This window comes from Leptosomus discolor, chromosome 1 (genome assembly GCF_034619465.1).
Source record: "Leptosomus discolor isolate bLepDis1 chromosome 1, bLepDis1.hap2, whole genome shotgun sequence".
Taxonomy (NCBI): Eukaryota; Metazoa; Chordata; class Aves; order Leptosomiformes; family Leptosomidae; genus Leptosomus; species Leptosomus discolor.
Genome location: NC_141391.1, coordinates 134,049,426 through 134,072,414, shown reverse-complemented (window position 1 = coordinate 134,072,414; position 22,989 = coordinate 134,049,426). Strand labels below are relative to the sequence as shown.

General features: G+C 39.0%; 1 protein-coding gene across 1 annotated transcript in view; it reads left to right on the top strand.

Annotated features, from left to right (window-relative positions):
- The first annotated feature begins 6,109 nt into the window (after positions 1-6,109).
- The window catches only part of TSPAN9 (tetraspanin 9), a 115,499-nt gene continuing 98,619 nt past the window's right edge, over positions 6,110-22,989 (top strand). Inside the window, exon 1 of the mRNA XM_086465105.1 lies at positions 6,110-6,475. Coding sequence (XP_086321231.1) covers positions 6,110-6,475 — 366 coding nt within the window. The remainder of the gene's footprint in view (positions 6,476-22,989) is intronic.

Genomic DNA, 22,989 nt, shown 5'->3' with positions numbered 1-22,989 from the left:
CAAGGACTGTTACTCATCAGAGGTGACCGCAAGCTGCTACTGCCATTGTGTCAGAGGAAACACTTATTTTCCTCTCCACTAACAATGTCAAGACGGATAATTTCTCTGGGTGAAGTCAGGATGGATGAAGGTGGGTGATGGGTTGAGGTGGCTAGACACACAATTCTTTTGTCTGTAAGAACAGATCCTTTCCCCATAGATCTCAAACTCAGTGTCTTCTCAGGGGTGCTTTTTCACATGATTCCTGCATCCTGGAGTGCTGTCTCACTCCTGTCTCTCTGCCAGGCTTCCTTTACTTCAGCCATGCCAGTGCTAGATGGAGTCCCAAAACATAGAGCCCAGCCTCTAAGAACTCACCCGAGTGTCTGTTTTCCTTCCAGCTTACGCTGTATACACATTTACCTGTCCCAGGTTCTTTTACCTGGCCTCTGGAGGTCCTGCAAGTGGAACTGAGGGTCAGATGATGCCTTCTGGATGCTCTTGGGCCACCTACAGGGTGAAGAGAGAAGGGCATGAGCTTGTCTCCTTTCTTACCAATCATTAGAAGAGAATCATTTACTGGTCAGATCGCAGGTACCAGCTGTGAGTAAGTCTGTTTCTTAATGAATCCAGTCTCCCCCTCAGTTGTCTGTCTGTCCATCAGGTGCCCAAGGAACTGGTGGTTTTCTGAAGGTGTTAGAAATGGCTGGTGTTCATGCTACTAAGGAAACTAAGTATGCATTTCGCTCTTCTCTGAACACTTAGTAGTGATTCTTTTTAGCATTTATAACAAACAAGCTGTTCATATATGCTCTAAATAACGCGGGAAACTATGGTCGGTGATTGGAGGCTTGAAAACTGAAGTTGCAGTAGTTCTGTCTGTTTCTTAGGGAGACATTTCCTATTGGAAAATTAAACTATGTCTAAGGTAAATTATGGCTTGGGATATTTGGTTCTGAAAAACACAGGCAAGTTTCAAAACTTATCTGCCATACAAAGTTATCCTTGAAACCAATCTTGTTTCTGTCCAATCCCATGATGGGCAGAACGGTTTGGATTTACAACATGCAAGCTGGGAACTTGGAAGGCCCCAGCATGCGGAATACAGCCCTCAGAGCACCCAGGGTTTTGGTTGTAAATCCTGTGGTCTTGAGAGCCCTGGGAACTCCAGGTGTTTTGACTTGCTAGAGTCTGTAAGCTCTTTGTTGTGGAACCAGGAGCGTGGAAGTCCTGAGAACTGCATGTTTCTGTCTCTTGTGTGATACTGATTTCAGTTCAATTATTTGTACATTCTTTTCCCTTTAAGCTTACTCTAAAATAAATTGTGTGGGTTTTTTAATCTGAGCTTTCATCTGTATACAGCTGTATGCCTGAGTCACATGCTATTCTTTACAACTCTTGTTCCTTATCTCCTTCTCATGGCAATGACTGGAAAGATGTAGTCACTGAGTTTATACTCAGCAATCTCGGATCTTTGTCTACCTCATGTACCCTGAGGAAGACTTGTATAATTGAATTCTTGGTCAATATCATTCAAAAGGAAAGAATGAATTTAAGAACCGTATCCCTCGAGCACTTGATAGTGTATGCATTTGTGTGTCTCTCTACAGGGCTCAGTATTGTTCTGAAGTCACGTGGCAGGGTTAATAAAACTCATGACTTCTAAAAGGAATTAATTTGAGAATGGTGCAGTAGTTAGTGTAGTAGCTGAGGCCGTGTGAGACACAGATTCAGCTTGCTTCTCTACCAGCAATTTCCTATTCATCCTCAGCAAATGTCTTAGTCCTTGAGTTTCCCATATTTAAAATGGTGGCAGAAGCACTTTCCTACATAAGAGAAATTGCAAGGTAAATACATAATAAGTTGTAAAATGGCTCATATATTGTGCTGACTGGAATTTTTATTCTCTGTTTTAAAAATCTCCTAGAATTTCATATTTTCAAGTCGTGAATCATGGGGGACCATACCAAAAGCTTAAGATATTTTTGCTAAGCCTTCAGCGTTTGTTCCTGTTCTTGCCTGTTGTAGTCCCTCTCACTGGATCAGCAAGATCATTTAAGGAGAATGTCTTGTAAAATGGATTTGGAACTTTCACAAGGGGAAAAATAAGCATAGTTTTATATGTTGCTGAAGTACATTTTATGTCTGTATCATGTCTGTGTAAATACATGGTTATAAATATGTGTGTAAACTTGGTCAGCTTTTGCTGTTTTGCAGTATGGTTCCACAAGCCAATTCTGCAAAAACAGCTGAGGACAGAAACAGAGGTGTTCAGGAGCACTGTAGCTGGGTGTAATTGTCACTGAAGTTCTGGTGAGATAAAACTAAGGGTTGAGAAAAAATATTAAATATTTTGTGACTTTCAATAAAAATTGAAGTTGTTAGGATCTGTATTTTGAGGTTGGACTATGGTGGACTGTTCGCAGGAGCAAACCAAGTAAGTCAGTTACGGTAGGAGAACCGATCTATGTTGTTTGGGCCTTATTACTAATACTTCCTTTGCATTTTTCTGTACAGCCATTGTGACATGCATTTTCATGCCTGGAATCTGAAAGTGGCCTAAATTCTTATCCTTAATACTTGGCTGAGCTATTTAGATGCAATGGACTGATGTTCATTGCCTTGTCCCAGGCATTTGTGTGTGGGACTGAAATGATTTTCTTGATGTGGAGACATCTCTCAGCAACAAAATTCTGTGATTCCGTAATCAAAGATTAATGAAGTACTGAGTGAGCTTTTGAATGTTTTTCATGCCGTAACTACTTAACAGAGGTGAGATCTGTAGTGAAGCAAAATGTGTTTCTTCTCATGCTGGGGTTACACTGTCAAGTGGGACCACTGTAAGGTGCTTGTTGGATGGCCTTGCAGCAACACGTACCACTGAAGTCTCAATCAGAGGCAGTTAAGTGCAATGGCTAGTCAAAACACAGCTGGATAAACTGGTTACAGCTTTTTTTCACTGCTTATATTTTCAGCAAATAAGCAGTCCTGTGTGATTGATTAAATGAGCTACATAAATACTGAGTTAAGAGTTCCAGCAGGAGGAAGTGGCATCTAATCTGTAAAGCTGTTCTGTGGACACAAATTCAAGTGGTGGAAGGTTACTGAAGCAGTCTCCTTGGTGGCAACAGCATAACTGTAAGAGGTCATATGTTTCCTTTGTACACAGCGGGAGGGGAGGCTGACCTGGAACTGTGTTTGCCCTGGTGCTCCTTGCTCAGGCTTGGATTTTGAAGCTGGCTGTTGGCTATATGTGTGTCTTCGGTTGTTTGTTCTGAAATATAAACTGTGAAGTAGACCAGTTATGGAGAACTGCAATGAAAGTTGCATTACAGGTAATGGTAAAGAAAAGTGATTTTTTGCAGTATTTGGAGGCAAAAATAGAAAACTAGAAAACTTCTATAAGGTCTAATAATAAAAGCTGTGGGGTTTTTGTCTGTCTGTTTGGGGTTTTTTTAGTTTTGTTTTTGTTTTTTACCCACTAATAGAAGTGATTCCCCTATTTACAAATTCTCACTGGTTTTGTAGAGATTTTTTATTTCAAAATATTCTTTCAGTTTTTTAACCTTGAGGATGGTGGATTAATTATTATTGTCATGTGACTTCATATGGGAAGCTAAGACAGATATTTATATTGTATTAGTTTTCACAAATGCACAGCATTTTATTTTTTTTCTGAAGCAAGACTATGTCAGTGTAAGTTTTATGGCAAACCAATGGGTGCAACGGGAAAAAAAATGCTTGAAAATACTTAGGCATCCTCATAATGTTTTGTCTGAGGGCTCAATTTTGTGACAAGTAAAAACCACTGAAAGTATCTAGCTGCAGCATAGAATTGCAATGGCACCACTTTATGCTGCCAGTAAGTGAATTTCAAACAGAAGAGTTTTTTCAGACTTCTAAAACCATACTTGGACATTTGACTTGTGTTTGAATGTGACTTATCCAGCAGGCTCCAGTGTCCGAGTCAGGTACCTGGCCGTAGCCTACAAGTCTCTTCTGGGTTTTTTTTTATGAGAAAGTTGGTTCTTGATGACTGCTCACATTGAAGTTTGTACGTGCCTTATAAACATGTCTAGAAATACCCCACTCTACTTTGGTCACTGCTAGTTTATCTTTTTTCACTTGCATGTTTTCTGTGTACCCTTTTCTGCTATCATACACACTGCTGAACGGTCATCTTGCAGTGGCCTTTCTGGAGGACCCTTTTGATGCAAGTGGTTCTGAAATGGTTTTTGAAAAACAAAGTGAATAAACAGTGTTGATACAGACTTGGGCCTGCCTGTTGTTAAAATGTTATTCTAGCAGAAGAGGTGAGAGAAAGATATTACACATACAAATACTAGATATTTCATGTCATGCAGTACTTTATGGTGGAGGGGTCTTTCCTCAGAAAAAAACTGTCAAGAAAGGTACAGCACTGCTTTAGGGTGTTGATTCTGATGTTGTTACATAAAAATTACAGAATTTTAAGGGACTTTTTGGCATAGATGTCCAAGATTGAATAAATTTCTAAGTTTGAAAAGATACCTGATTAAATAATAACAGTGCGTTATAATTTGCATGTGAAAGGACCAGTTGAAAATTGTGCATAATTTTTGCTTTTCCTGGTAGCTATATTTCTTTTAGAGTGGCCTCCTAATATGGTTTCTTCCTTTACGAAAAGAAAAGGATAACCTGCATTTTAAATCTGCTGTGTCACTTTGCACCATCAGTGCGCTGCTTTTACGCTTATGACAAAATGACGGATTTGGAAGCACCAGGCGTGACCTGAAGTATTTCTCCAGGCACTTGCACACATATGCACAGACACACGTGCACGGTTGTGCCCTCTCTGTTTCAGAGTTCTAGCAGGAGTGTTGCACTACCGTCTGGAAAAGAAATGTGGCATTTGGGTCAGTGTTTCTAGTTTACAGACTATCTGCGATGTAAGATGGCTCGTTCCTACACACAAGAACAATCTCTGACATACTAGTTAAATACAGTGTAAATAGCTGCAGGTTCAGATATCAAGAGTTTTAAGAATTGATTGATGACCCTGTAAGACGCAGCAGCTCTGCTTTTCTGGTTATGGTTAATTATGGTGATGGCGTCACATTACGTGCATGCATAACTGAGACATGTGCCTATTCAGTGTATGCTGGGTACTAGTCTATTCCAGTTCCTTGTCCCATGGCATTTGTTTAAGCCAGAAAAAAAATGTAAGTCGCTGTTAATTTAATGAGGAGGGAGAGGTCAGCACCTGTCTATCTAATCCATACTTTTCCAGTATTTTGTTGCGTTAAAGGAGTATCACTGCCTCACATGTCTAGCTCATAAACAGCTAAACAGTACTTGTCATTTAAAGAGATTTTCTGTTGTGCACTTGTATAGTCAAGAGTAATTCTAATCCTATTAAAGATATTATGTCATGGAGGTGTGCCCTGGGGGAGAGGGCTTCTGCTAACTGGTCCAATGGAAAGCAGAGGGGAGGGGCGAGCAGGAGGGAGGATTTATTACCCGATAGTTAGGTCAGGGATTTCTGTGGGAAATGCCCAGCGTTTGCAGTTGCTGATGATTTCACGGCAACAGCAGTGAAACACAGAGTGCGCTCCGATAGCTGGTTACTGAATGAGATACTGCAAATGGGTGGAAAGAAAAAAGCCAGCATGTGACAGAGTCAGAGAGACACAGAGAGGGAAGCTGAGAGCGAGGAAAGTGCTCCGGCTCGAGGAGAGTCTCCCAGGTGTACTGCAGAAGCTTTTTGGAAATGGATGCAAGGATCATCTGCTGCCTATAGATTAGAGGGCTGTAGACTAGGAGTCGAGAAAAAGAGCTTATTGCTCTTTTGAATAAAAATTGAAGTTCTGCATAACTGATTCATCAAAATAAATCATGAGTATGCTCTTGCATGGGCTATTAATGTATAAATCCATGCTACAGATAGACAGAGTGCAGCCTACATTGCTATAAAAAATAAAACAAGCAACAATGCAGTGAATAAATTCTGCAGTGATTATCTGATTTATGTTTGGAGAAAAAGAGAAGCAAAACGCAGACAGCTCTTACCGCACTGTGGCATTTGCAAGGCACTGCATTTAATGCTAAGAGATGCTATACATTAAATCTGACAACTGTGAAAAGAGAGATCATGGAGAAGTCAAGTAGTGAGGATTCTTCAATTCACCGGAGTCCATCTTTGGATAGCAAAGACTCAGATTTTGCTAAACCTTCTACCTCAGGGAGGCAATTTGGTCGAGGTTTTACTGCTGGAGCTTTCTATGGTACAACTGGATCACGCACACAGAGCCACACTGGGGTCGGAACCAGGACCGGCGTTGGGACTGGGACTGGCGTGAAAAGTGACAAATACAGTGCACCCAAAGGCAGCAAATACGTGGTCTTTTACCTGGATCTATCCTTTGTTTTCCTTTTAGAATTTAAGAAGTGCAACATGGCAAGAGGCTGCCTGTGTTGTTTGAAATACATGATGTTCCTTTTCAATTTAATATTTTGGGTGAGTACTGCCTTTTCAGTTGCCTTAATTTGTTAGTGTACCCTGTACTGCTGCATTGTGTGTATAGTGCATCTTTGAAGCAGTACAGTAAGCTCCCCCCTACCCTCCCTATCTCATCATACCTGCTTGGAATATTTTCAGTGTAAACTTGCGTCTGTTGGGAAAATGTACATGCTTTCTATATCTTTATTACTACCTGGTTACTGTAGTTTGGCTACTAATTCCTCAAACTTGCTGTTCTAAGATGTGTTTTGAACTGGGTTGTCTAAGAAAGGGCAGAATTGTTGCCCTTGAAGGAAAAGCAGAATTATTGTAGCATTAAAATCCTGCAGTGGCAGGATTTTTGCATTCTGTTGTAATACCTCGTGTTGCATTAAGATGCAGGTTAATTTAAATTTGAAGTACATTCTCATTGTCAGCATAAATTTCATTTGCTTTTTGTAAACTTCATTTGACAAAGTGCTTTTTCGTTTGAAAGAAGTTCTGTCCCATTTCTCCAATTAAAAGCAGTAAATCACGTATATGCTAACCTCTTAAGATATCAGCATAGATGTGAAATGACTGGAATGGTGAATTAATTTGGATTCAGTTTCAGCTGCAGTTGTCCACATTGGCATGTGAAGTTGGAGACTTGCACTTGCTTCTGAGGGATCAAAATTGATTTTCCTCCATCAGCCAAGAGGCATAAGGAGTTGTAACAATGCCTTAGCAAGCAAGCTAAAAGCATAATGGCTACTTTGAGCAAGGTATTGTCATGTACAAGGCAGGGAGGAAAGTTAAGTCATCTGGCAGCTAGGCATCTTTGAGTGACCAGTATTGTTGAGGAAATCACAGGCTAATTGAAATACTGAGTATGCTTGAATGTAGCCTGATATGAAACAGTTTGCTTAGTTTGAAATCAAAGATCACTGCTTTCCTGATGGCTGCAAACCTTGGGCACATGAACAGAATCATTCATGGTTGTGATCCAGAAACATACAATATGCTTCATAAATAAATGAAAAAGCTATCTGTGGATTTATTTTGGGAAAAGGGACATTAACAGTTTAGTTCAGATAGCTACCTCTGGTGTAGAGATACCATTGTTGAAATTAGGAGTCTTACTAACAGCTTCTCTGTTTATCTTGACCTACTTATTGAAATAACGTTTAAGAGCAAGAGTTAGTGGGAGGTTTGCTATGGTGTTGAAGCACTCACACAACAGTGAGCTTTTATCAGCAATAAAATAATAAAATGCTATAATCACTGAACTTGTGGGAGTCTTACTTAAGTAGAAAGGTAGAACTAGTCACTGAAGATCATCTGATGAAAGTTCACTTGTGATTTTTAAATTTTTTTTTCTGTTCTGTACACAGACCCTACCGGAAAGTTGCCTTAACTATTTCTGCAATAAATCACTTTGAACACAGCAGAATTGTATCAAACTGGCTATTTGACCCAATGCTGCATTACTTTGACATCCTGGGAATATTTTTTTCATAGGCTATATGATGTGATTAGTTTTGGCACATCTTTTTTCTGATGTCATTACTCATGTCCTCCGTGACGTGTCATTAGGCATCTCCTACCCCTCACCTGCTTAGATGTAGTATCTTTCTTTGCTTTTATCTCCTTCCCAAGCAGCAATTTTCTTGACTCTGCATCAGACCTTCAGAGTCCATTTTTCCATTCCTTGAACTTGCAAAAGTATTTCAGACCTTATCTGCGTGCTCATCTCTGTCTGCTCAGCTCCCACTGGACTTACACAAACACATTGCTTCTTAGGTTAAAAGTAGCCAGCCATCTGGAAGAGTTTTCTAGTGTCCAGTGCTTCTTCAGCTCTTACTCTTACCTCTTAATCCCCTTTACATCCTCCGCACCATGTCTTTTGTTGTGAGGCTTATACCACTTTTCTTTCTGTTACTGAACTTTGTCTACCACATCTCTGTCTAATATTCTAAAACCACTTTTTGTATGAACTAGGCTATACAGAATGAAAATGATACTCTGGAATTGTGAATTTGAGAGATTATAGAAAAATGCTAAATGCAAGATGTCAGGTACTTTCGAGGTAGATTACAGCAGAAATGTGATCCACCAGCTTGGTTTAAATTGTTCAGAAGTCTCCCTTTCTTCAGTTTAGCTGGCTTAGACTCAATTTTGCAAGCCAGTCTTGATGTTCCTATGTAACCTTCCAGAGGGCTGCAGTCTTGCAGATTCTTGGGTGTTTTTTAACAGGCTGTTTTATTGTCTTGAGCCATTCAAATGAGTAACATTATCATCTCTTTTTACTCATGGAAATGCAAGCTAGAATGGAGTGTACTACAGGCCATTGTTCTGTAGTTTGCTGCCTCTGGCTTTGTACTTGGAATCTACATTAGTTCTACTACAGCTGTCTGACAGGTTTTGGATGTTTGGCTCTGTGTGTGCACTTTGCTGACACTGTGCACTTGCAGTTTTCTCTCACCCCTGCCCTGAACCCTCCTCATGCCCCAACCCTGGGCCCCCTACACAGCCCTGCCAGTGCCCTCTGCTCCTGCCTGAAGCACTCCCTGCTATTTCAGTCCTGTCTTTCTTCTTAACCCGTTTTTTCCGTTCCCAGGTTTGCCTGTTCTCATTACTTCCTTCTGAATTTCTATTAAGAAACCCAAGTCCAGAAACGTGGAAGTTGTGGCCTGCTCTTGAGCAGTGGCTGTCATCTTCTGTAATGCAAAATGTGGGGTTTTTTTTATTTTTAAAAAGAGAAGACTCATTTTTAAGCATGAAATTTTCTGAACCTGTAATTCAAAGCAGAATGAGACTCCTGGTCTTCAGAAGAGAGGAGACCGCTTCCACACTGTTATCTTCTGACAAAGTCAAGAAGAGTTTTGTTTTGTTTTGTTTTGTTTTTATACAGGAACCGATTTAGGCAGCTGGAAACAGAGGTGGAAAAACTGTATTTCAGGGCATGTTTAAACAGGTGCCAGTCTAGCAGCTGTGCAGCTGCAATAGGCAATCCAGCTGACCAGCTTGCTTGCCACAAAGCTACATTGTTCTGAGCCTGCAGTAGCAGAAGGGCTGTCTCATGGGAAATGTTTTTCTGCCATGATGTTTCTGAGATGCTTTCTCTAAAAAGGAAGACTCATGGAATGCTTTGGCATCCCAGACTGCTGGGCATTATTGTCTTGAACGATTCTCAGTGTTGGCCCAAAGAAGGATGTTCGTCCATAGAAAAAAAGGACTCTTTTTCCATTATTTGCTTCTTAACATTGAGAAAAAGGCTGGGATCTAATCTGTCCCTCATGGGGGCAGAGAACTGTACAATCCTTCAGCCTGGCAGCCAGCTCATATATATTTGAAGACCAATTGTACATGTATATTATACACACTATTTTTATATAGAATATATATTTTATATTTTAGTATATATACATGTGTATGTATACACTTATATATGTTTGAAGGTGATGGAGAATTGCAGTGGTTAGTGGAGTCTTTCTGTTGTTATGTAGTAAACATATTGTCACTGTGATAACTGTGATAAAGGTGCATTGTTTCTGCCCAGCAAGAATTCAACGTTTGTGAATTAGATTCATGACAACAAAATCCAGTTTTTGAAAATTAGTAGCATGTGTGTTAGTTAATGTGGAAGGATTGCATATGAGTTCTTCAAAGGAAATTCATCTAAGCGGGGCCCAGCAGTAAGTTGAAACAAAAGGTGTTTCTCCACCCTATTACTAAGAGCTTCAGGTATTTCTCTGTGGCCCTCTGATTCTTAGCAGTTGTTCTTGGCCATCTGGCATTGCTTTATTTTAGAGATTAGGGAAGTCTGAGCTGAGGGTTAAGGAAGCTTATAGTATTTATTTGTGTGGCTAGGATGATGATTTACACTGAATTCATCCTAAGTGCATAATACGTTTTGCAAAGAGACTAGGCAACTACAAATGTTACTTGATTTAGTTTGCCTTCAAGAACATTTATGTGCAAACATACGGAGATTGAAAAGTAGCCAATATAGCTCTGCAGAGGAAATAGAATATTGATTTTTGCTTCTACAGATAGCAGCTTAATTGTCAAGAAAGGTAATCACCAAATGTAAACATTAGGGTATATGTCTTTCTAGGTAAGATTTCACTTCATTGTTTTATTAGAGAAAAGGATTACAATAATTATTTTCACAAAATGTATCAAAAAAATCTTAACTGGGTGTGAAATGGAAATTCCATAAAACATAAATTCTTAAAAGAAATTTCACTTGTGAAATGAGAATTTCATAGGGTCCTAAAAGGGAAATTTTGGACTAACAGGAATCAGCTGTCAAAACTCACTGGAGAGCTTTGCAAGTAGACAGTGATCATGGTTAAATTTTGGGTTGTTCTCTTCATTTAACTAAGGTTAATGAGTCCATGTACAATGAAGCATTCATAATACACATCTTGTTAGATTTTAGCTTTGCTTAATTTTCATATAAAATGCATTTGATTAGGGGGAACATATGTCAAGATTATTAAATCTCTGATCTGTGTTTCAGGAAGAGTTAAGGAAAAATACAGTCAAGAAGATCCTTAGTGTGTTTTATTTGTTAAATTGTTTATATTTAAACTACTACCAAAAAAATCTGATAGGAATAATACCTCTTTATTAATGATGTAATTATAAGCAGAAGTTATCGTTTATCTAAGTTAAATGGAGTGAAATTAACGTATTTCAGATATTTAATATTCAGTTTCAAAGTAAATTTTATAATAGGTTGGGAGCATTTTCCTTTTGCTAAAACACAAGAGAAAAGGATGGACTGGAATCTTGCTGGTCCAGAAGTAGCAGCAAAAACTCAAGTACAGCAAATTTTTTACTGATACTTTGTTATTAAAATAATGGATGACCTGAAGAGTATTTTTCTGTATTAATTATTTGTCTAATTTAATCTTATACTGACAGTAATTAATATTTTTTTTCCTGTACATTAACAACAATGTTGTGTGTTTATCAGTGAGCATAAAGAGAGTACAGCAGCCATGCAGGTCACTTTTACTAAAGTCTCAGATTAGACTACAAGAAAGAGAGCGTGTCCATTCTCTGGGTCTGGCTGCTGACAGAGCTATTGGTACTGTAAAGCAGCTAAGAGTTTTAGAATGGTGTTTATAAAGTAATCCATACTTTTTATACCAAACTGGACCATACACTATAGTGCACTGTTTAGTTTGAAGTACAAAGCTTTAATGCTTAACTGAACCTTTTGGACAGACAGTTAAATCTTGTGAAGAGACTTTGTCCCTATGCATAACTGAAAGTTAATCTTTGAGGTTTAAGAGGGGTGAACAGGGGGGTCCCTGAAATGAGAACAAAATTGGTAACTGTAGATCGCTTAGAACAGGAAACACGTTCAAATTCTCTCTTTTTTTGTTGTCCTTCCCCTGGCTGCATTATCTGTTATTCCCGTTTTTCTGTCACAGGGAATAATGACAGGGAGAGACAGTGAGTGACCCTGGGATGCTTGTCTCTTGACATAATAGTGATATTTACTTCTGTCGTACTTTAATGACGTAAGTCAGCAGTGCAGTGACAGTTGCAGTACAATCCTGTGAAAGACTACTCAAAAACAACCAACGAAAAAAGAAAAACCACCAAAAAACCCAAACAAAAAACCCTCAAACAAAACAAGCAAGACAGTGAAATCTGGGAAAAGCTGGTGTTTTCAGTCACATTAGCAGGAAGAATTCAGTTTTTAGTAGGGATTCAATAAGCTGTGAAAAGATTTCAGCTTTTAGTTTTAGTTTCCCTTTCAAATGGTATAGCACTGATGGTGTGCCTATGCAAACATGCAGCTCAGTGGGGGAGAGCAGTTAGATAAACATTTTAGAGTGTCAGTGTTTTGGCTGGGAGGAGAAGGAAAGGTAATATTTAGTTCAGTGTGGTGTCCTAATGAATAAGATGTAACTAGAGTCCATTTAAAAACCTGTACGATGACATTACAGAATAATACTCAAACATTATTTTGAGGCTTGAGACTAGTTTTACTTTAAAATAGCGACGTTTGCTTCAGAGCTGAGTTAGGCTGGCTAATCCAGGTGGCAAGGGCCCCATAACTGGTTTTAGCGTCTAAGCTGTTTCAACTTGATAGGGAAGACATCCAATATGGCATTTTTCACAGTGTTCCTCTCACTAACTGCTCTTTGCTAACACCATATTCCATTCAGGTTATTTTATTTTGGTTTGTTGGGGTTTTTTAATTATTTTTGTTTTCCTTCTGTCTGGAAGTGTTTCTACTCTAACTGTAGGTAGGTGTGAGAGCCATTTGTGTCTTATTTTGGATAAACGATGAGTTGATTCATGACTCAAAAAGCAGATTTGTTGTATACATCTGTTATAATGTAGCCTGCTGGACATAGTTTAATCATTTGTGTATAACGAGGTTTATAGTCATTGAAAGTGAGAAACGGAATAAGAATTTCAAATTGGAAACCAAATTACTCCCCTCCAGCCCTCCCTGTCCCCCCATACTCCTAGAGTTAAATCTTTCTTTAAATATATGACTCAGGTTCTATTCCTCGTGTCGTCCAGCTATGTGACCTTAAGCAAGTTTCTTCAGCCTTCTGTGTCTCAATTCCCCTAACTTTTAAAAAACATGATGATATCAACTTTTATAAAGCGATGGTTGTAGTCCTGGGGTACAATTATGGTTAACTTTGAATAAGTTTAATAACTGTAATGTTTCTTAGTTACCTCTGGACTCTAGACCCATGCAGAACATTTCAGTAAGCTGCTTGGCTGGGCCTTGGTTAGCATGCTCCCTTTTTGTCTGTTCCGGCTCCCTTCCAGGTAAGTAAGTGTGCCAGAGGCTGATGCAAAGGAGTATAATCTTCCTCACACGAGTAGAGGATAAGCTTGTAACTCCATTATCTGGATGTCCAAGAAGGCATCTAATTTGCTTATTTAAATGCTGCTGACACAGAACGAGACCTGGGTAGAAAAGATGGGAGGATTCAGTCCAGTTTGTGGAAAGTTCGGTTTATTGGGGTTTTGATGTACATAAAGTTAGGATGTTCCTAATGGGCAGCCAAGTTGCCACAGATAGTATGTTATGCTATACTTAGTAGCTCCTCTGTGTTTATCCCATGTAATTTGTAAAGTTATCAAGCCTTTCAGCAACTCATGGAAGCTGTGAATCAGAGGAGGAATTATGCTGGATATCTTGGCCTTTGCTTTAAATATCTTGCAGAAATAAATAAACCATACCTTCCAAATAAAGTAAAGGAACCTAATATGGCTAAAGGTGTGTTATTAAACAGTGGATGTTTGCTGAACTTGGGGGCTTCTTGGGGACTTGTCATGTAAAGCTTAATCATTTTAATGTCACTCTATAAGAAGTGATGGCAGGCACTGAACTCAAAGCAATTTCACAACTTTATGAAACAAATTAGCTTTAAGTCAACTCACATCCCCATTCAGCTCAGTCCCTTGCTGCTTAGGAGCAACTTAAATTGCTGATTTTATTCAGCAGAGATAACTGATCTTCCAAGTGTTTGGAAATTTGACTGGGGTGATCGTTCTTTCCTCTTGCTTTTTTCGAGCTGGGCCAAAGTTCTCATGGCTGTCCGAACCTTTTTCATTTAACTGCTGTATCTTGGGACCTGCTGCCTGTTGGAATTTTAAAAGTCATCTTCAATAATGTCTCTCAAAACTTGGCACCATGGCCAATAGCTTTATCACTGCTCAAGTAATGCCGGTAGGGCTAGGTGGCTACAATACATCCAGGCAATCTTTGCCGTTGTCCTTAATCAGGGCATAGCCAAATCTGTACAATCTTAGTAACCAATCTGAACCCATCTTTAAGTGTTTAATGTCACAGTTAACATGCTGGCTCTCTTGTCTCTCACCCAGAGCCTCTGTGCTATCTGGGAACACTGAGCTGCTGGTTACCTCTTGCATCCCTTGGAAGGGGGTGCAAGCTGATGCACAGAATGATTAGCTTGCCATTTCCTTTATTTCTTTCTTTGCCTCCTTGTATTTGCTATGTTTTTGTTGTTCCATGCAGTAAATGAGAATTAACTTTTCAGAGCCAAAGGAATTAATAATGTTTGCAAATATTGCTTCTTTTTTAGTGGGGAAGGAATTCTGCACCTGTGGATTCTTGTTGAATATACTTGGTCCTCACTGCAAGCTGCATTTAGTACTCTTGTGTTCTTGCCTGTCTTCTGACTCTCCTGAATGAAAACCCCTTGTCCTGTTTCTAATCAATGCACCAGGGATGCATAGTTTTGAAAATATGTTAAACTACTGTCTGTATGTCTTTCTTCCCATACAACACTGGCAAGACATGAGGCATCAGAGATTGGATTTGTATATTTTTATTTCTTTTGTGGATTTCCCCATGCTTCTGTTTTATGTGCATTCTGGTACAATTTCTACTGCTATAGATACAAATCGTAGGTCTGCAGTAGGAAATGATCACATTACTATTGATTGTTAAATGTTTGATATGTATTGAGAGTTTCTGCAAGGAAATAAAATCAGCAGAAACTGGTATGCTAATTGTTTGTTAATTACAGAATTATTAATTTGTAACACTGTAAGGAGTGATACTGATAAGTGGTTTTTTTACTAAAATAAGTGGGTTTTAATGTTTTTTAATTTGTTTGTGGTGAAGAAGATTGAAGTAAGACAATCATGAGCTGTGGATGAAGATAAGATTATGAACAGATGACTTGCAAGCTGTAGAGGTTCATCAGATTAACAAATTACTGGTCATTAGTAGAGGTGCATTACTTGCTTGTGTGCACGTTTCTACCATGCTGCACATGTGATGCAAAGCATGTTAACTCAAACCAAGCAGTTTATTCTGCAAATAATGTGTGTAACGGTTAACAGTGGAAGCAGTTAACTTGTAGTAATTCTATCATATATAATCATCTCTGTATACCACAGCATACAATCACTGAGTCTGAAATGATGCAAAAATGAAATAGACGGAAAAGAACTGGCATTGTACTATTCAATCAAAATTTCTCACTTAATTTGCTGTCATGGAGAACTGAAAGTTATGATCTAGAAGGGCTGCTTGTAGTATGAGAGGTTTTTTCTTTTAGGCTTCTTGACTGATGTATTAAGCACACTTTTCTTTAAATGATGCTGCTGAATACTTACATTTTGTTAGTAGCTGTGTCACTGCTGAGTAGCGTGCGTTCTTCACAAGGCTCATTTCTTCCTCTATATTGTCTTGGAGAGCTTCCAACCAGTTATGATCTTAAGCAGGTAAGAGAGCTGTCTGTCAATGGATTGTAATTCAGAAATGTAAACATCTCATTTTGTCTCATTTCATAGTAGTTTTAAACTAAATTGGTGGTTAAGAATCTTATTGCTCTGTACTTCTGTGCCTCCCCATGCCTTTGTCTGCTTGATCTAGCTATTGCTGTGTTCCACAGATTGCCTTTTCGTCTGCGGTGACCTCTGGATGCAAAGAGATGGTTAAATTACAAAAAAGTAAACTCTATGTTCTCAGTGGCTATGCCCTTAGAGTTGTCATTGCCCTATCATCTCAATTTTTCCTGCTTTAAGGAATTGAATTACAGAATTACATCTGTTGCCATAATCCCAGAGTGCCTTAGGACCACTTAATATGTTTATCCTCTTGACAACTTGTAAATATGGGCCGTGCTTTTATCACTCTGGTACAGATGGAAAACAGCCACTAAAACAAAGAGAATGTCTGCAGTGGAGCACAGGGTAGAGGGTTGAGAGCTACTGGAGATCAAAACTAGCAAGTCCACGTGCAGTGCAGTTCAGCACAGGTAGGCTTATGTTTAGTTCTGCATGGCATTGCCCATGAGCTCAGAAATCCTGCCAATCAGCTGTCTTGAGCTTGGGTGTCTTTGCAGCAGTCTTCCCTGCACTTTCATTTCCAGATTAGCTTGGGCAGAGACAGCTTAAATCTGTCTACGTCCATGGTGTAGATATGTCCTACTAAGAGACTTGTACAAAGTTAAACTGAAATTGAATCTGGGTCTCCAAAGTCCTTGACGCCATCTGTTAGCGCCGTGCCTTGTGAGAGACTTGATGCAGGCAAGGCACCTCTGATCTCCACATGATTATGCAGCATGGTCCACAGGCACAAAACTCCTTTCAGATTTAGCACCTGTAGACCATCCTCTTATTTGGCTGTGTACTCCAGAGGTCTAGCATGTCACTGACTTCCAGAAGTACCTAGAAGAATGGAAGTTTTCTCATCACAGAAATCCTAAATGGAAGTTTTCTTATTACATAAATCCTAAACCTCCCCCCCACCTGTGAAGTGTCACCAAGAAAACCGAGGTTCTCTCCTTAAGATGCGTCATCCAATAGATGACAGTCAAGGTGAATACTTTGCTATGGGATGTCTCTCTTTATGTTGTCCATTGTAGTACTTATTTTTTTTATGACTCCAAACCAGCTAATAAAATAGTTCCATAAATGATAAATAAATAAACCAACACTGTATTTAACACTTACAGAAGGTAGAGGTAAGAAGATGAAAAAGTTTCCTGTGCATGGCTGGCAGTAAAAATACTTCCTACTTTCCATAGCCCCTGAAGCCATGTGTTTGTCTTCTACTGCCAGAGCAACGTTTGCTGTAATGGCTTTTTAAGCATGTGGAACGTAAAAAGAACTCTCTGGTTGGCTCTTTTTTCCACTGTCAGCATCTAGTAGGATGTGCAACTTTCAATGCAACGTTGGTTTTGTGTCTTATGGAATGTACTTTAAAATGCAGACAGATAGTGTTATCTTGGATCCTGTTTTGTTATTTTTGTGTTTGTTTAGGCTTTTTTCAGGTGTTATCTACTTGCATCATAGAAGTGACCTGTGGAGGTGGCTATGATCTATGACCTTGTTGTGATAGAGCTATCTATTACTTTGGCAGGTTGGAATCCCATTTTCTTGGGAATTTTAACTCTTTCTTTCTGCCTAAAGAAATGGAAGCTGACACTATTGCTGGAGTTTTCTCCTTGTTTTATTTCTTAGCCTGTTCTTCCATTTGCAGCTTAATTGGAATAAATCATTCTTGTGCTTTATGATTTATTAGATGTTAGTGGTAAGGTTTCTGTCATTCTGCTGTGAACATCTAAATTGATCATTCAGATAAACTGTAGTGTGGTTACAAGTTAGACAGTTAAGACTACTATGTTTGACTTCTAGTGGTTTGATTTATCTCCCATTCATGAGGCTGAAATGCAAAACTGGATATCTCGGATCAGACCAAAAGTTTGTATATCCTGTCTTTGAAAGTAGATGGTAAAGAATGCTTAATAGACACTAAAGAAATTGAACAAATTCATGGAATTCCTTTGAGTCATTTATCCTATGGCCTTTCTAAATTCTCTGGCAGTAGGTTCACTTGTTTAATTATGTATTCTGTGAAAGGGCACTTCCTTTTAAGCCTACTGCTTGATAATTTCAATAGATGCTGACATATTCTGAAAAATAGTGAACTGTCCTCCTTTCTACTTGTCATTATTGTTTGGGGGGTTTAAATTTTTTTTATTACTGGAATGAGAAGAAAAATCAGAGAAATTATGACGTAAAATGAGGTTACTGCAAAAATAGTATTTAGCAGTGCTTAGCATAGCATATGGTTAGATCACAGAATCATAGAACAATTCTAGGTTGGTAGGAACCTCTAGAGAACAGCTGCTCCAACCTTCTGTTGAAAGCAAGGCCTTAGATTATGTTACCAAAGTCCCTGTCAAGCTCAGCCTTGAATATTTATAGCAAGAGAGATTCCACCATTTCTCTTGATAATCTATTCCAGTGTTCTCAATTCATTCAATTTGTTCTCAGTTTTTCTTATAGCCACACCAAAATTTTCCCTGAAGCAACTTGTGTCCATTGTTCATCTTGGTGGCACTCTGCTGGATGGTCTCCAATTTCTTGAGCTGGGACAACCAAAATTGGACACAGTAGTCTAAGTGTGTTCTAACAAGTCCTGAGTAAAGTGGAATAATCACATCGCTTGATCTGCTGGTTATAGTCTTGCCATTGCAGCCTGAGGCTGGATTTAAATGCTTATACTAATATTTATGCTGTCCTGATGTAGTGTGGTGTAGCTTTTAACATCAAGTTTAGAACAGCAGCATGCGCAACACTCCATATAGAGTTCAGTGAGATGAAGAAGCTTTATTGTGAGGACAGAAATGTTTTCTTCCTCACGTTTGAGCATTCACACTCATATTACATTGTTGCAGTCAAACACTTTCATCTTTTTATTGTTTTTGCCTCCGAGAGTGGATCTGACTGCCTTCCCATGTAGCTTCTCCTGAAGTACGCTTCAGCTAAAACACTTCTGCTTCTTTGAGCCATTCAGCAATTTTTGTAGCCCAACCTGAAGCTGTGTCACTGTAAATCGTAACTAGTTTTAAACTTCAGGCAGCTTGAATGTACAGTTGGCACAAGTGCTGACAAGAACAAAAACATTGATCTTATCACTCCCCCATCCAAGCAGCCACAGTGTATGCTTGTGTTCTCTAGTGCAGTATATTGATTTTATGCATTGCAGTGTTACACTGCTTCACAGTATTTGTCAGAACTGCTGACTGCTTTTTTTCTTCCACAGTACTTTAAGTTCTGGTCTGATCAGGACTCCTGCAGTCCAGCTAGTGCTTGTTTTCTCTGTTATGTTTAGTCTCACGTACAGAGTGTGTACCTCAGAATCACAAGATTTTAGGAGTTCATGATTTTTACCAGGGCTGGGGGTAGGGCCGGTTAATGGTTGTGGGGTTTTGTTTGGTTTTGTTTTGTTTCAAATAAAAAGCTAATTTTTTTGGTGCATTCTCATACATGGCATTTTTTTAAAATGATACTTTATATTTTAGACTTACATTGAGGAGGTCGAGGAACAGCTAAACCTTGAAAATAATGTGTCTGTATGAAAAACAGTCTGTAGAAATAGAATTATTGGGGTTTATAAACATTTTATTGAAGTGCAGACTGCGTGACAACTCTGTGTGTTTCCCAATAGTGTATCTTTTCTGACATGTGTCCTAGTTTTAGTCCTTTTTCAGATTGATGAATTTGTTTTCTTCAGAGGGGTATATTAGAGCCCAACAATATTTCTTTCAGGATACTTCATCTTGCTTGTCGTCACAAAAATAGCTGGCATCAGGCATGTTTCCACAACAGACACAGTTCTGGAACGTCCAAGAATGCAGGTTTCTCACTTAAAAGCTTCTGCAGCTGTGTGTGAGCAATAATAAATGGTTGACACAAGCCTCTGGTAACAACTTTAAATGGGTGAGCTGTTCCCTGTTTCAGTACTCGGGGATTTTTTTCCCCACTGGTTGGATGCTATGTTATGAGCCTGACCCAATCCTTAGTGACAGCTTGTCGAGCTGATAAATGCAGACTCCAGAGAATAGCTCTTTGCTGTCTGAGTGATTCATTTTGCCAATAGAATTCACATTCCTGTAGTGTGAATAATAAACAAGTGATTTAATGAGTTCCCCTCAACCTATTCAAAATGGCATATCCTGATTGGAGCAGTGCATGCTTTTGAAAAGCTTAAATACTTGCTGTAAGTTACATGCTGAAGACCCACTGAATTATATACTTCTCCCATAAATCTAAATTAGAAAGCTAAGGATGAATTTTCTTCTGCGTCATACATTTAGAAACCTTATCAGAAATTTCACTGACATTTAAATTGTTACTTCTAATTTTTCTGGTTCTTAACCACTGATACTTTTTTCTCTCTCTGTGCTTCCTTCCCTGGAATGTATCCCTCATAAAACTATTATTTCTTTGCATCATTCACTATTTTTCATCTCAAAAGGTGATATGCAATAGGTGGGAAAAGATTTGTTTTCCTTTGAGGCTGTCCTTATCTCCTGTATCCCTGATGTTGGTATTTTTTGGTTGTGTCCCACCTTGGTTTGTGGTTCTGTGTATAACTTTTCTGTAGATATTGGCTGCCCCAGTTCCTGCATTTTGGGAGACTCTCAGAAGCTCAAAACAACAGATAGCATTACAGCACAGCAGGAAGATAAGGGAGTGGACCCAGAGCCATGGAAAGGAGAAAGAGTTTCTGGTTTGGAAATGTATGGTTTCTGTTTTCTTATTATTCAAGAACTCTTGAAATTGCAATTAGGAGACCCTGATTCTGAGTTCTCCAACAAACATTTTCAAGAAGGCTGTGCATAAAATTAATATAAAAGGACGAAAACAATGCTATTGTAATTCTATATGGTTTCTTACTTGTGGAAACATATACATAGAAGTATTTTTGTCTTTTAGAGCTTTAATGTGTGCATCATGAAAGAAAATGGGGAGGATAAAAGTATCCTTCATTTCTTCCCCTGTGTTCCCCCTAGTCTCTTCTTCCTTCTTTCTTCTGTCAGAATCCACAACACAAAATTTGTTGCTGCCCCAAGTTTAACTGCACACCTATTTGTTCCCCATGCCCAGCCTAGCTCGTCCTAATGTTGTACCTGCCCTTTTGTGATTCAAAATGAGAGTAACTGAGTGGGGGAAGCAAAGATCCTGATGAGGTTATGATCAGGTTTCTGAGGAATAACAGCTGCTGGCTTATTTGCTTTCTTTCCCAACCTCCATCAGAGAAAGCTGAGAGGGCTCATTTGCACTTGTGTGAGGCACTGCTTTTATAAATGTGATAGCACTGTGCTTGCATGCTCACAGTTCTGTGATGTGACTTGAGATTTTTTGGATCTATTGGTAGATTTTTTTCTGTTTTCTGTTGAAAGAAGCTCAACACCTTCTAGAGAACCTTCTTTCTGTCCTCAACTGATTGGTAAAATGTTCTAGAAGGTGTAATTACAATAGCACTTTAATGACAGTCTCTGGTATAATTTTTTGCTTCATTACAGCTTGGGGGAGAGAGGGAGGCTTCTTCCTTCATTGTTTCTGCAATGTAGTGTCTCCTGTTTCTGTCTGTTCTTCCAAGGCTGCAACCTGATGTGACACTTACTTCAGCAATGGCTCTTTTTGCTGCAGTATCAGTGCAGATTTATGTCTGGTCATTGATACAATGTATTTTCTGCATAGTCAGCTCAAGGTTATCTGTGTTATAGGATGTGTTGTGGATAGGTTTAGCAAAGAAAATGTTCAAACTCAATAGCATGAAGAGGAAAACCAGGCTTATTAAATTGTGGCTGCTTAGGGTTATATAGACCTAAGATCTGTCTTAGGGCTGGAACGAGCACAGCAGTGCTGAAACAAAAGGCAGTGTACAGAATCAGGAACATGTGCTCGAAAGGAAAAACCTTGGGAGCACAGAGCTTTCCACAGAGACATGACAGTGTCATTACTGTGCTGGATGGACCCTGATTTTTTTTTTTCCTCTGAAGGATTAGGTAGTATTTGTGGTTCTTATTTTGCTTGAGTTGGGTGTCCCATTATTGTAATCTAAAAATGGTTAAGAAACACAGAGAGAGAGACAGACATTCTGCATGATGGAGTTCGAGATTGTTCTAGTGATAAGGCACAGCTCAGCTCTTTGAAACTGAGCAGAGGCAGCCTTTTGCCTAGCACTCCAGGAAGAAGGAGCAAGAAGAGTGTGCAAATATTTTTGGTTCTCCAAGGTGAAACATTGGGCATTGGAGAAGGGCTGAGTACTCTTAGTCATGAATATGCCTACCAAATTGTTTTTGAGTACTTCACAATAGTTGAGCCCATCAAAATATGCCTTTTTAATAGACTGTGTTGTTATAAGTAAAGTTGTTGTTTTATAACACTTGTGCAAATACTTGGAAAATCAAGCCTTGTACTCGAGCCCTCTCTGAGATCCATTTTTGGAAGATGATACCTGAGCCATCAATTGCAAAAAACCCAATGAAACAGATAACCAAAAAAACCCACCAAACCAACAACTTCAATGGAAGTCCTGAACTTGAACATCCATAATCAAAAGTAGGGTTTTTGAAAGCTTTCATCAGTGACTGGGCTTTGCTGCTGCTGAAGTCAAGCTGTCTGAAAAACGAATGGGTTGATGGCCCGTTCAAACTTCTGAGCGCCTGGTACTCTATTCAGTGACTGGGCAGATGCTAGTGCCTGAGGATTTGCTAAGCTTGCTTTCAACAGCATGTGACGGAGTTCTTTGTGTCTTGAAAACTCTGTTGTCTTTCCAGCTCCATGGACAAGAGTCATCTTGCCTTAGTTATTTATCTGTGCTAAGAGATGTCTGCTGTGGTGATCTGTGCTATGGATACTGTATCTGAGAGATTCCCCAAAAGCTCCCTTCATAGTTGCCAGAGGGGCTATGGTTAAACTTGTAATATAGATGCTTCAGATCAGACAGGTAAACATGATTACAAGAGCTTCTACATTGTTACTTTGTAGATGACTAAAGCAAAGTGAGATGGCTCTTAGCTTGACTATTCCATTTAGCATGAGTGATTAATGACAAGGATGTTTCCATTTGCAGATTCACAGGGAATATTGACTTGTTCTAGCTTTTTTTACTTTTTTGTTGTTGTTGTTGCTGTTTTTTTTTTTTTCTCTATGACTAGAGTTGTCTGTCATTTAGTGGGAGACTTAATTTAAAATGTCTTCAGCATTAAGCAAAAATGGAAACC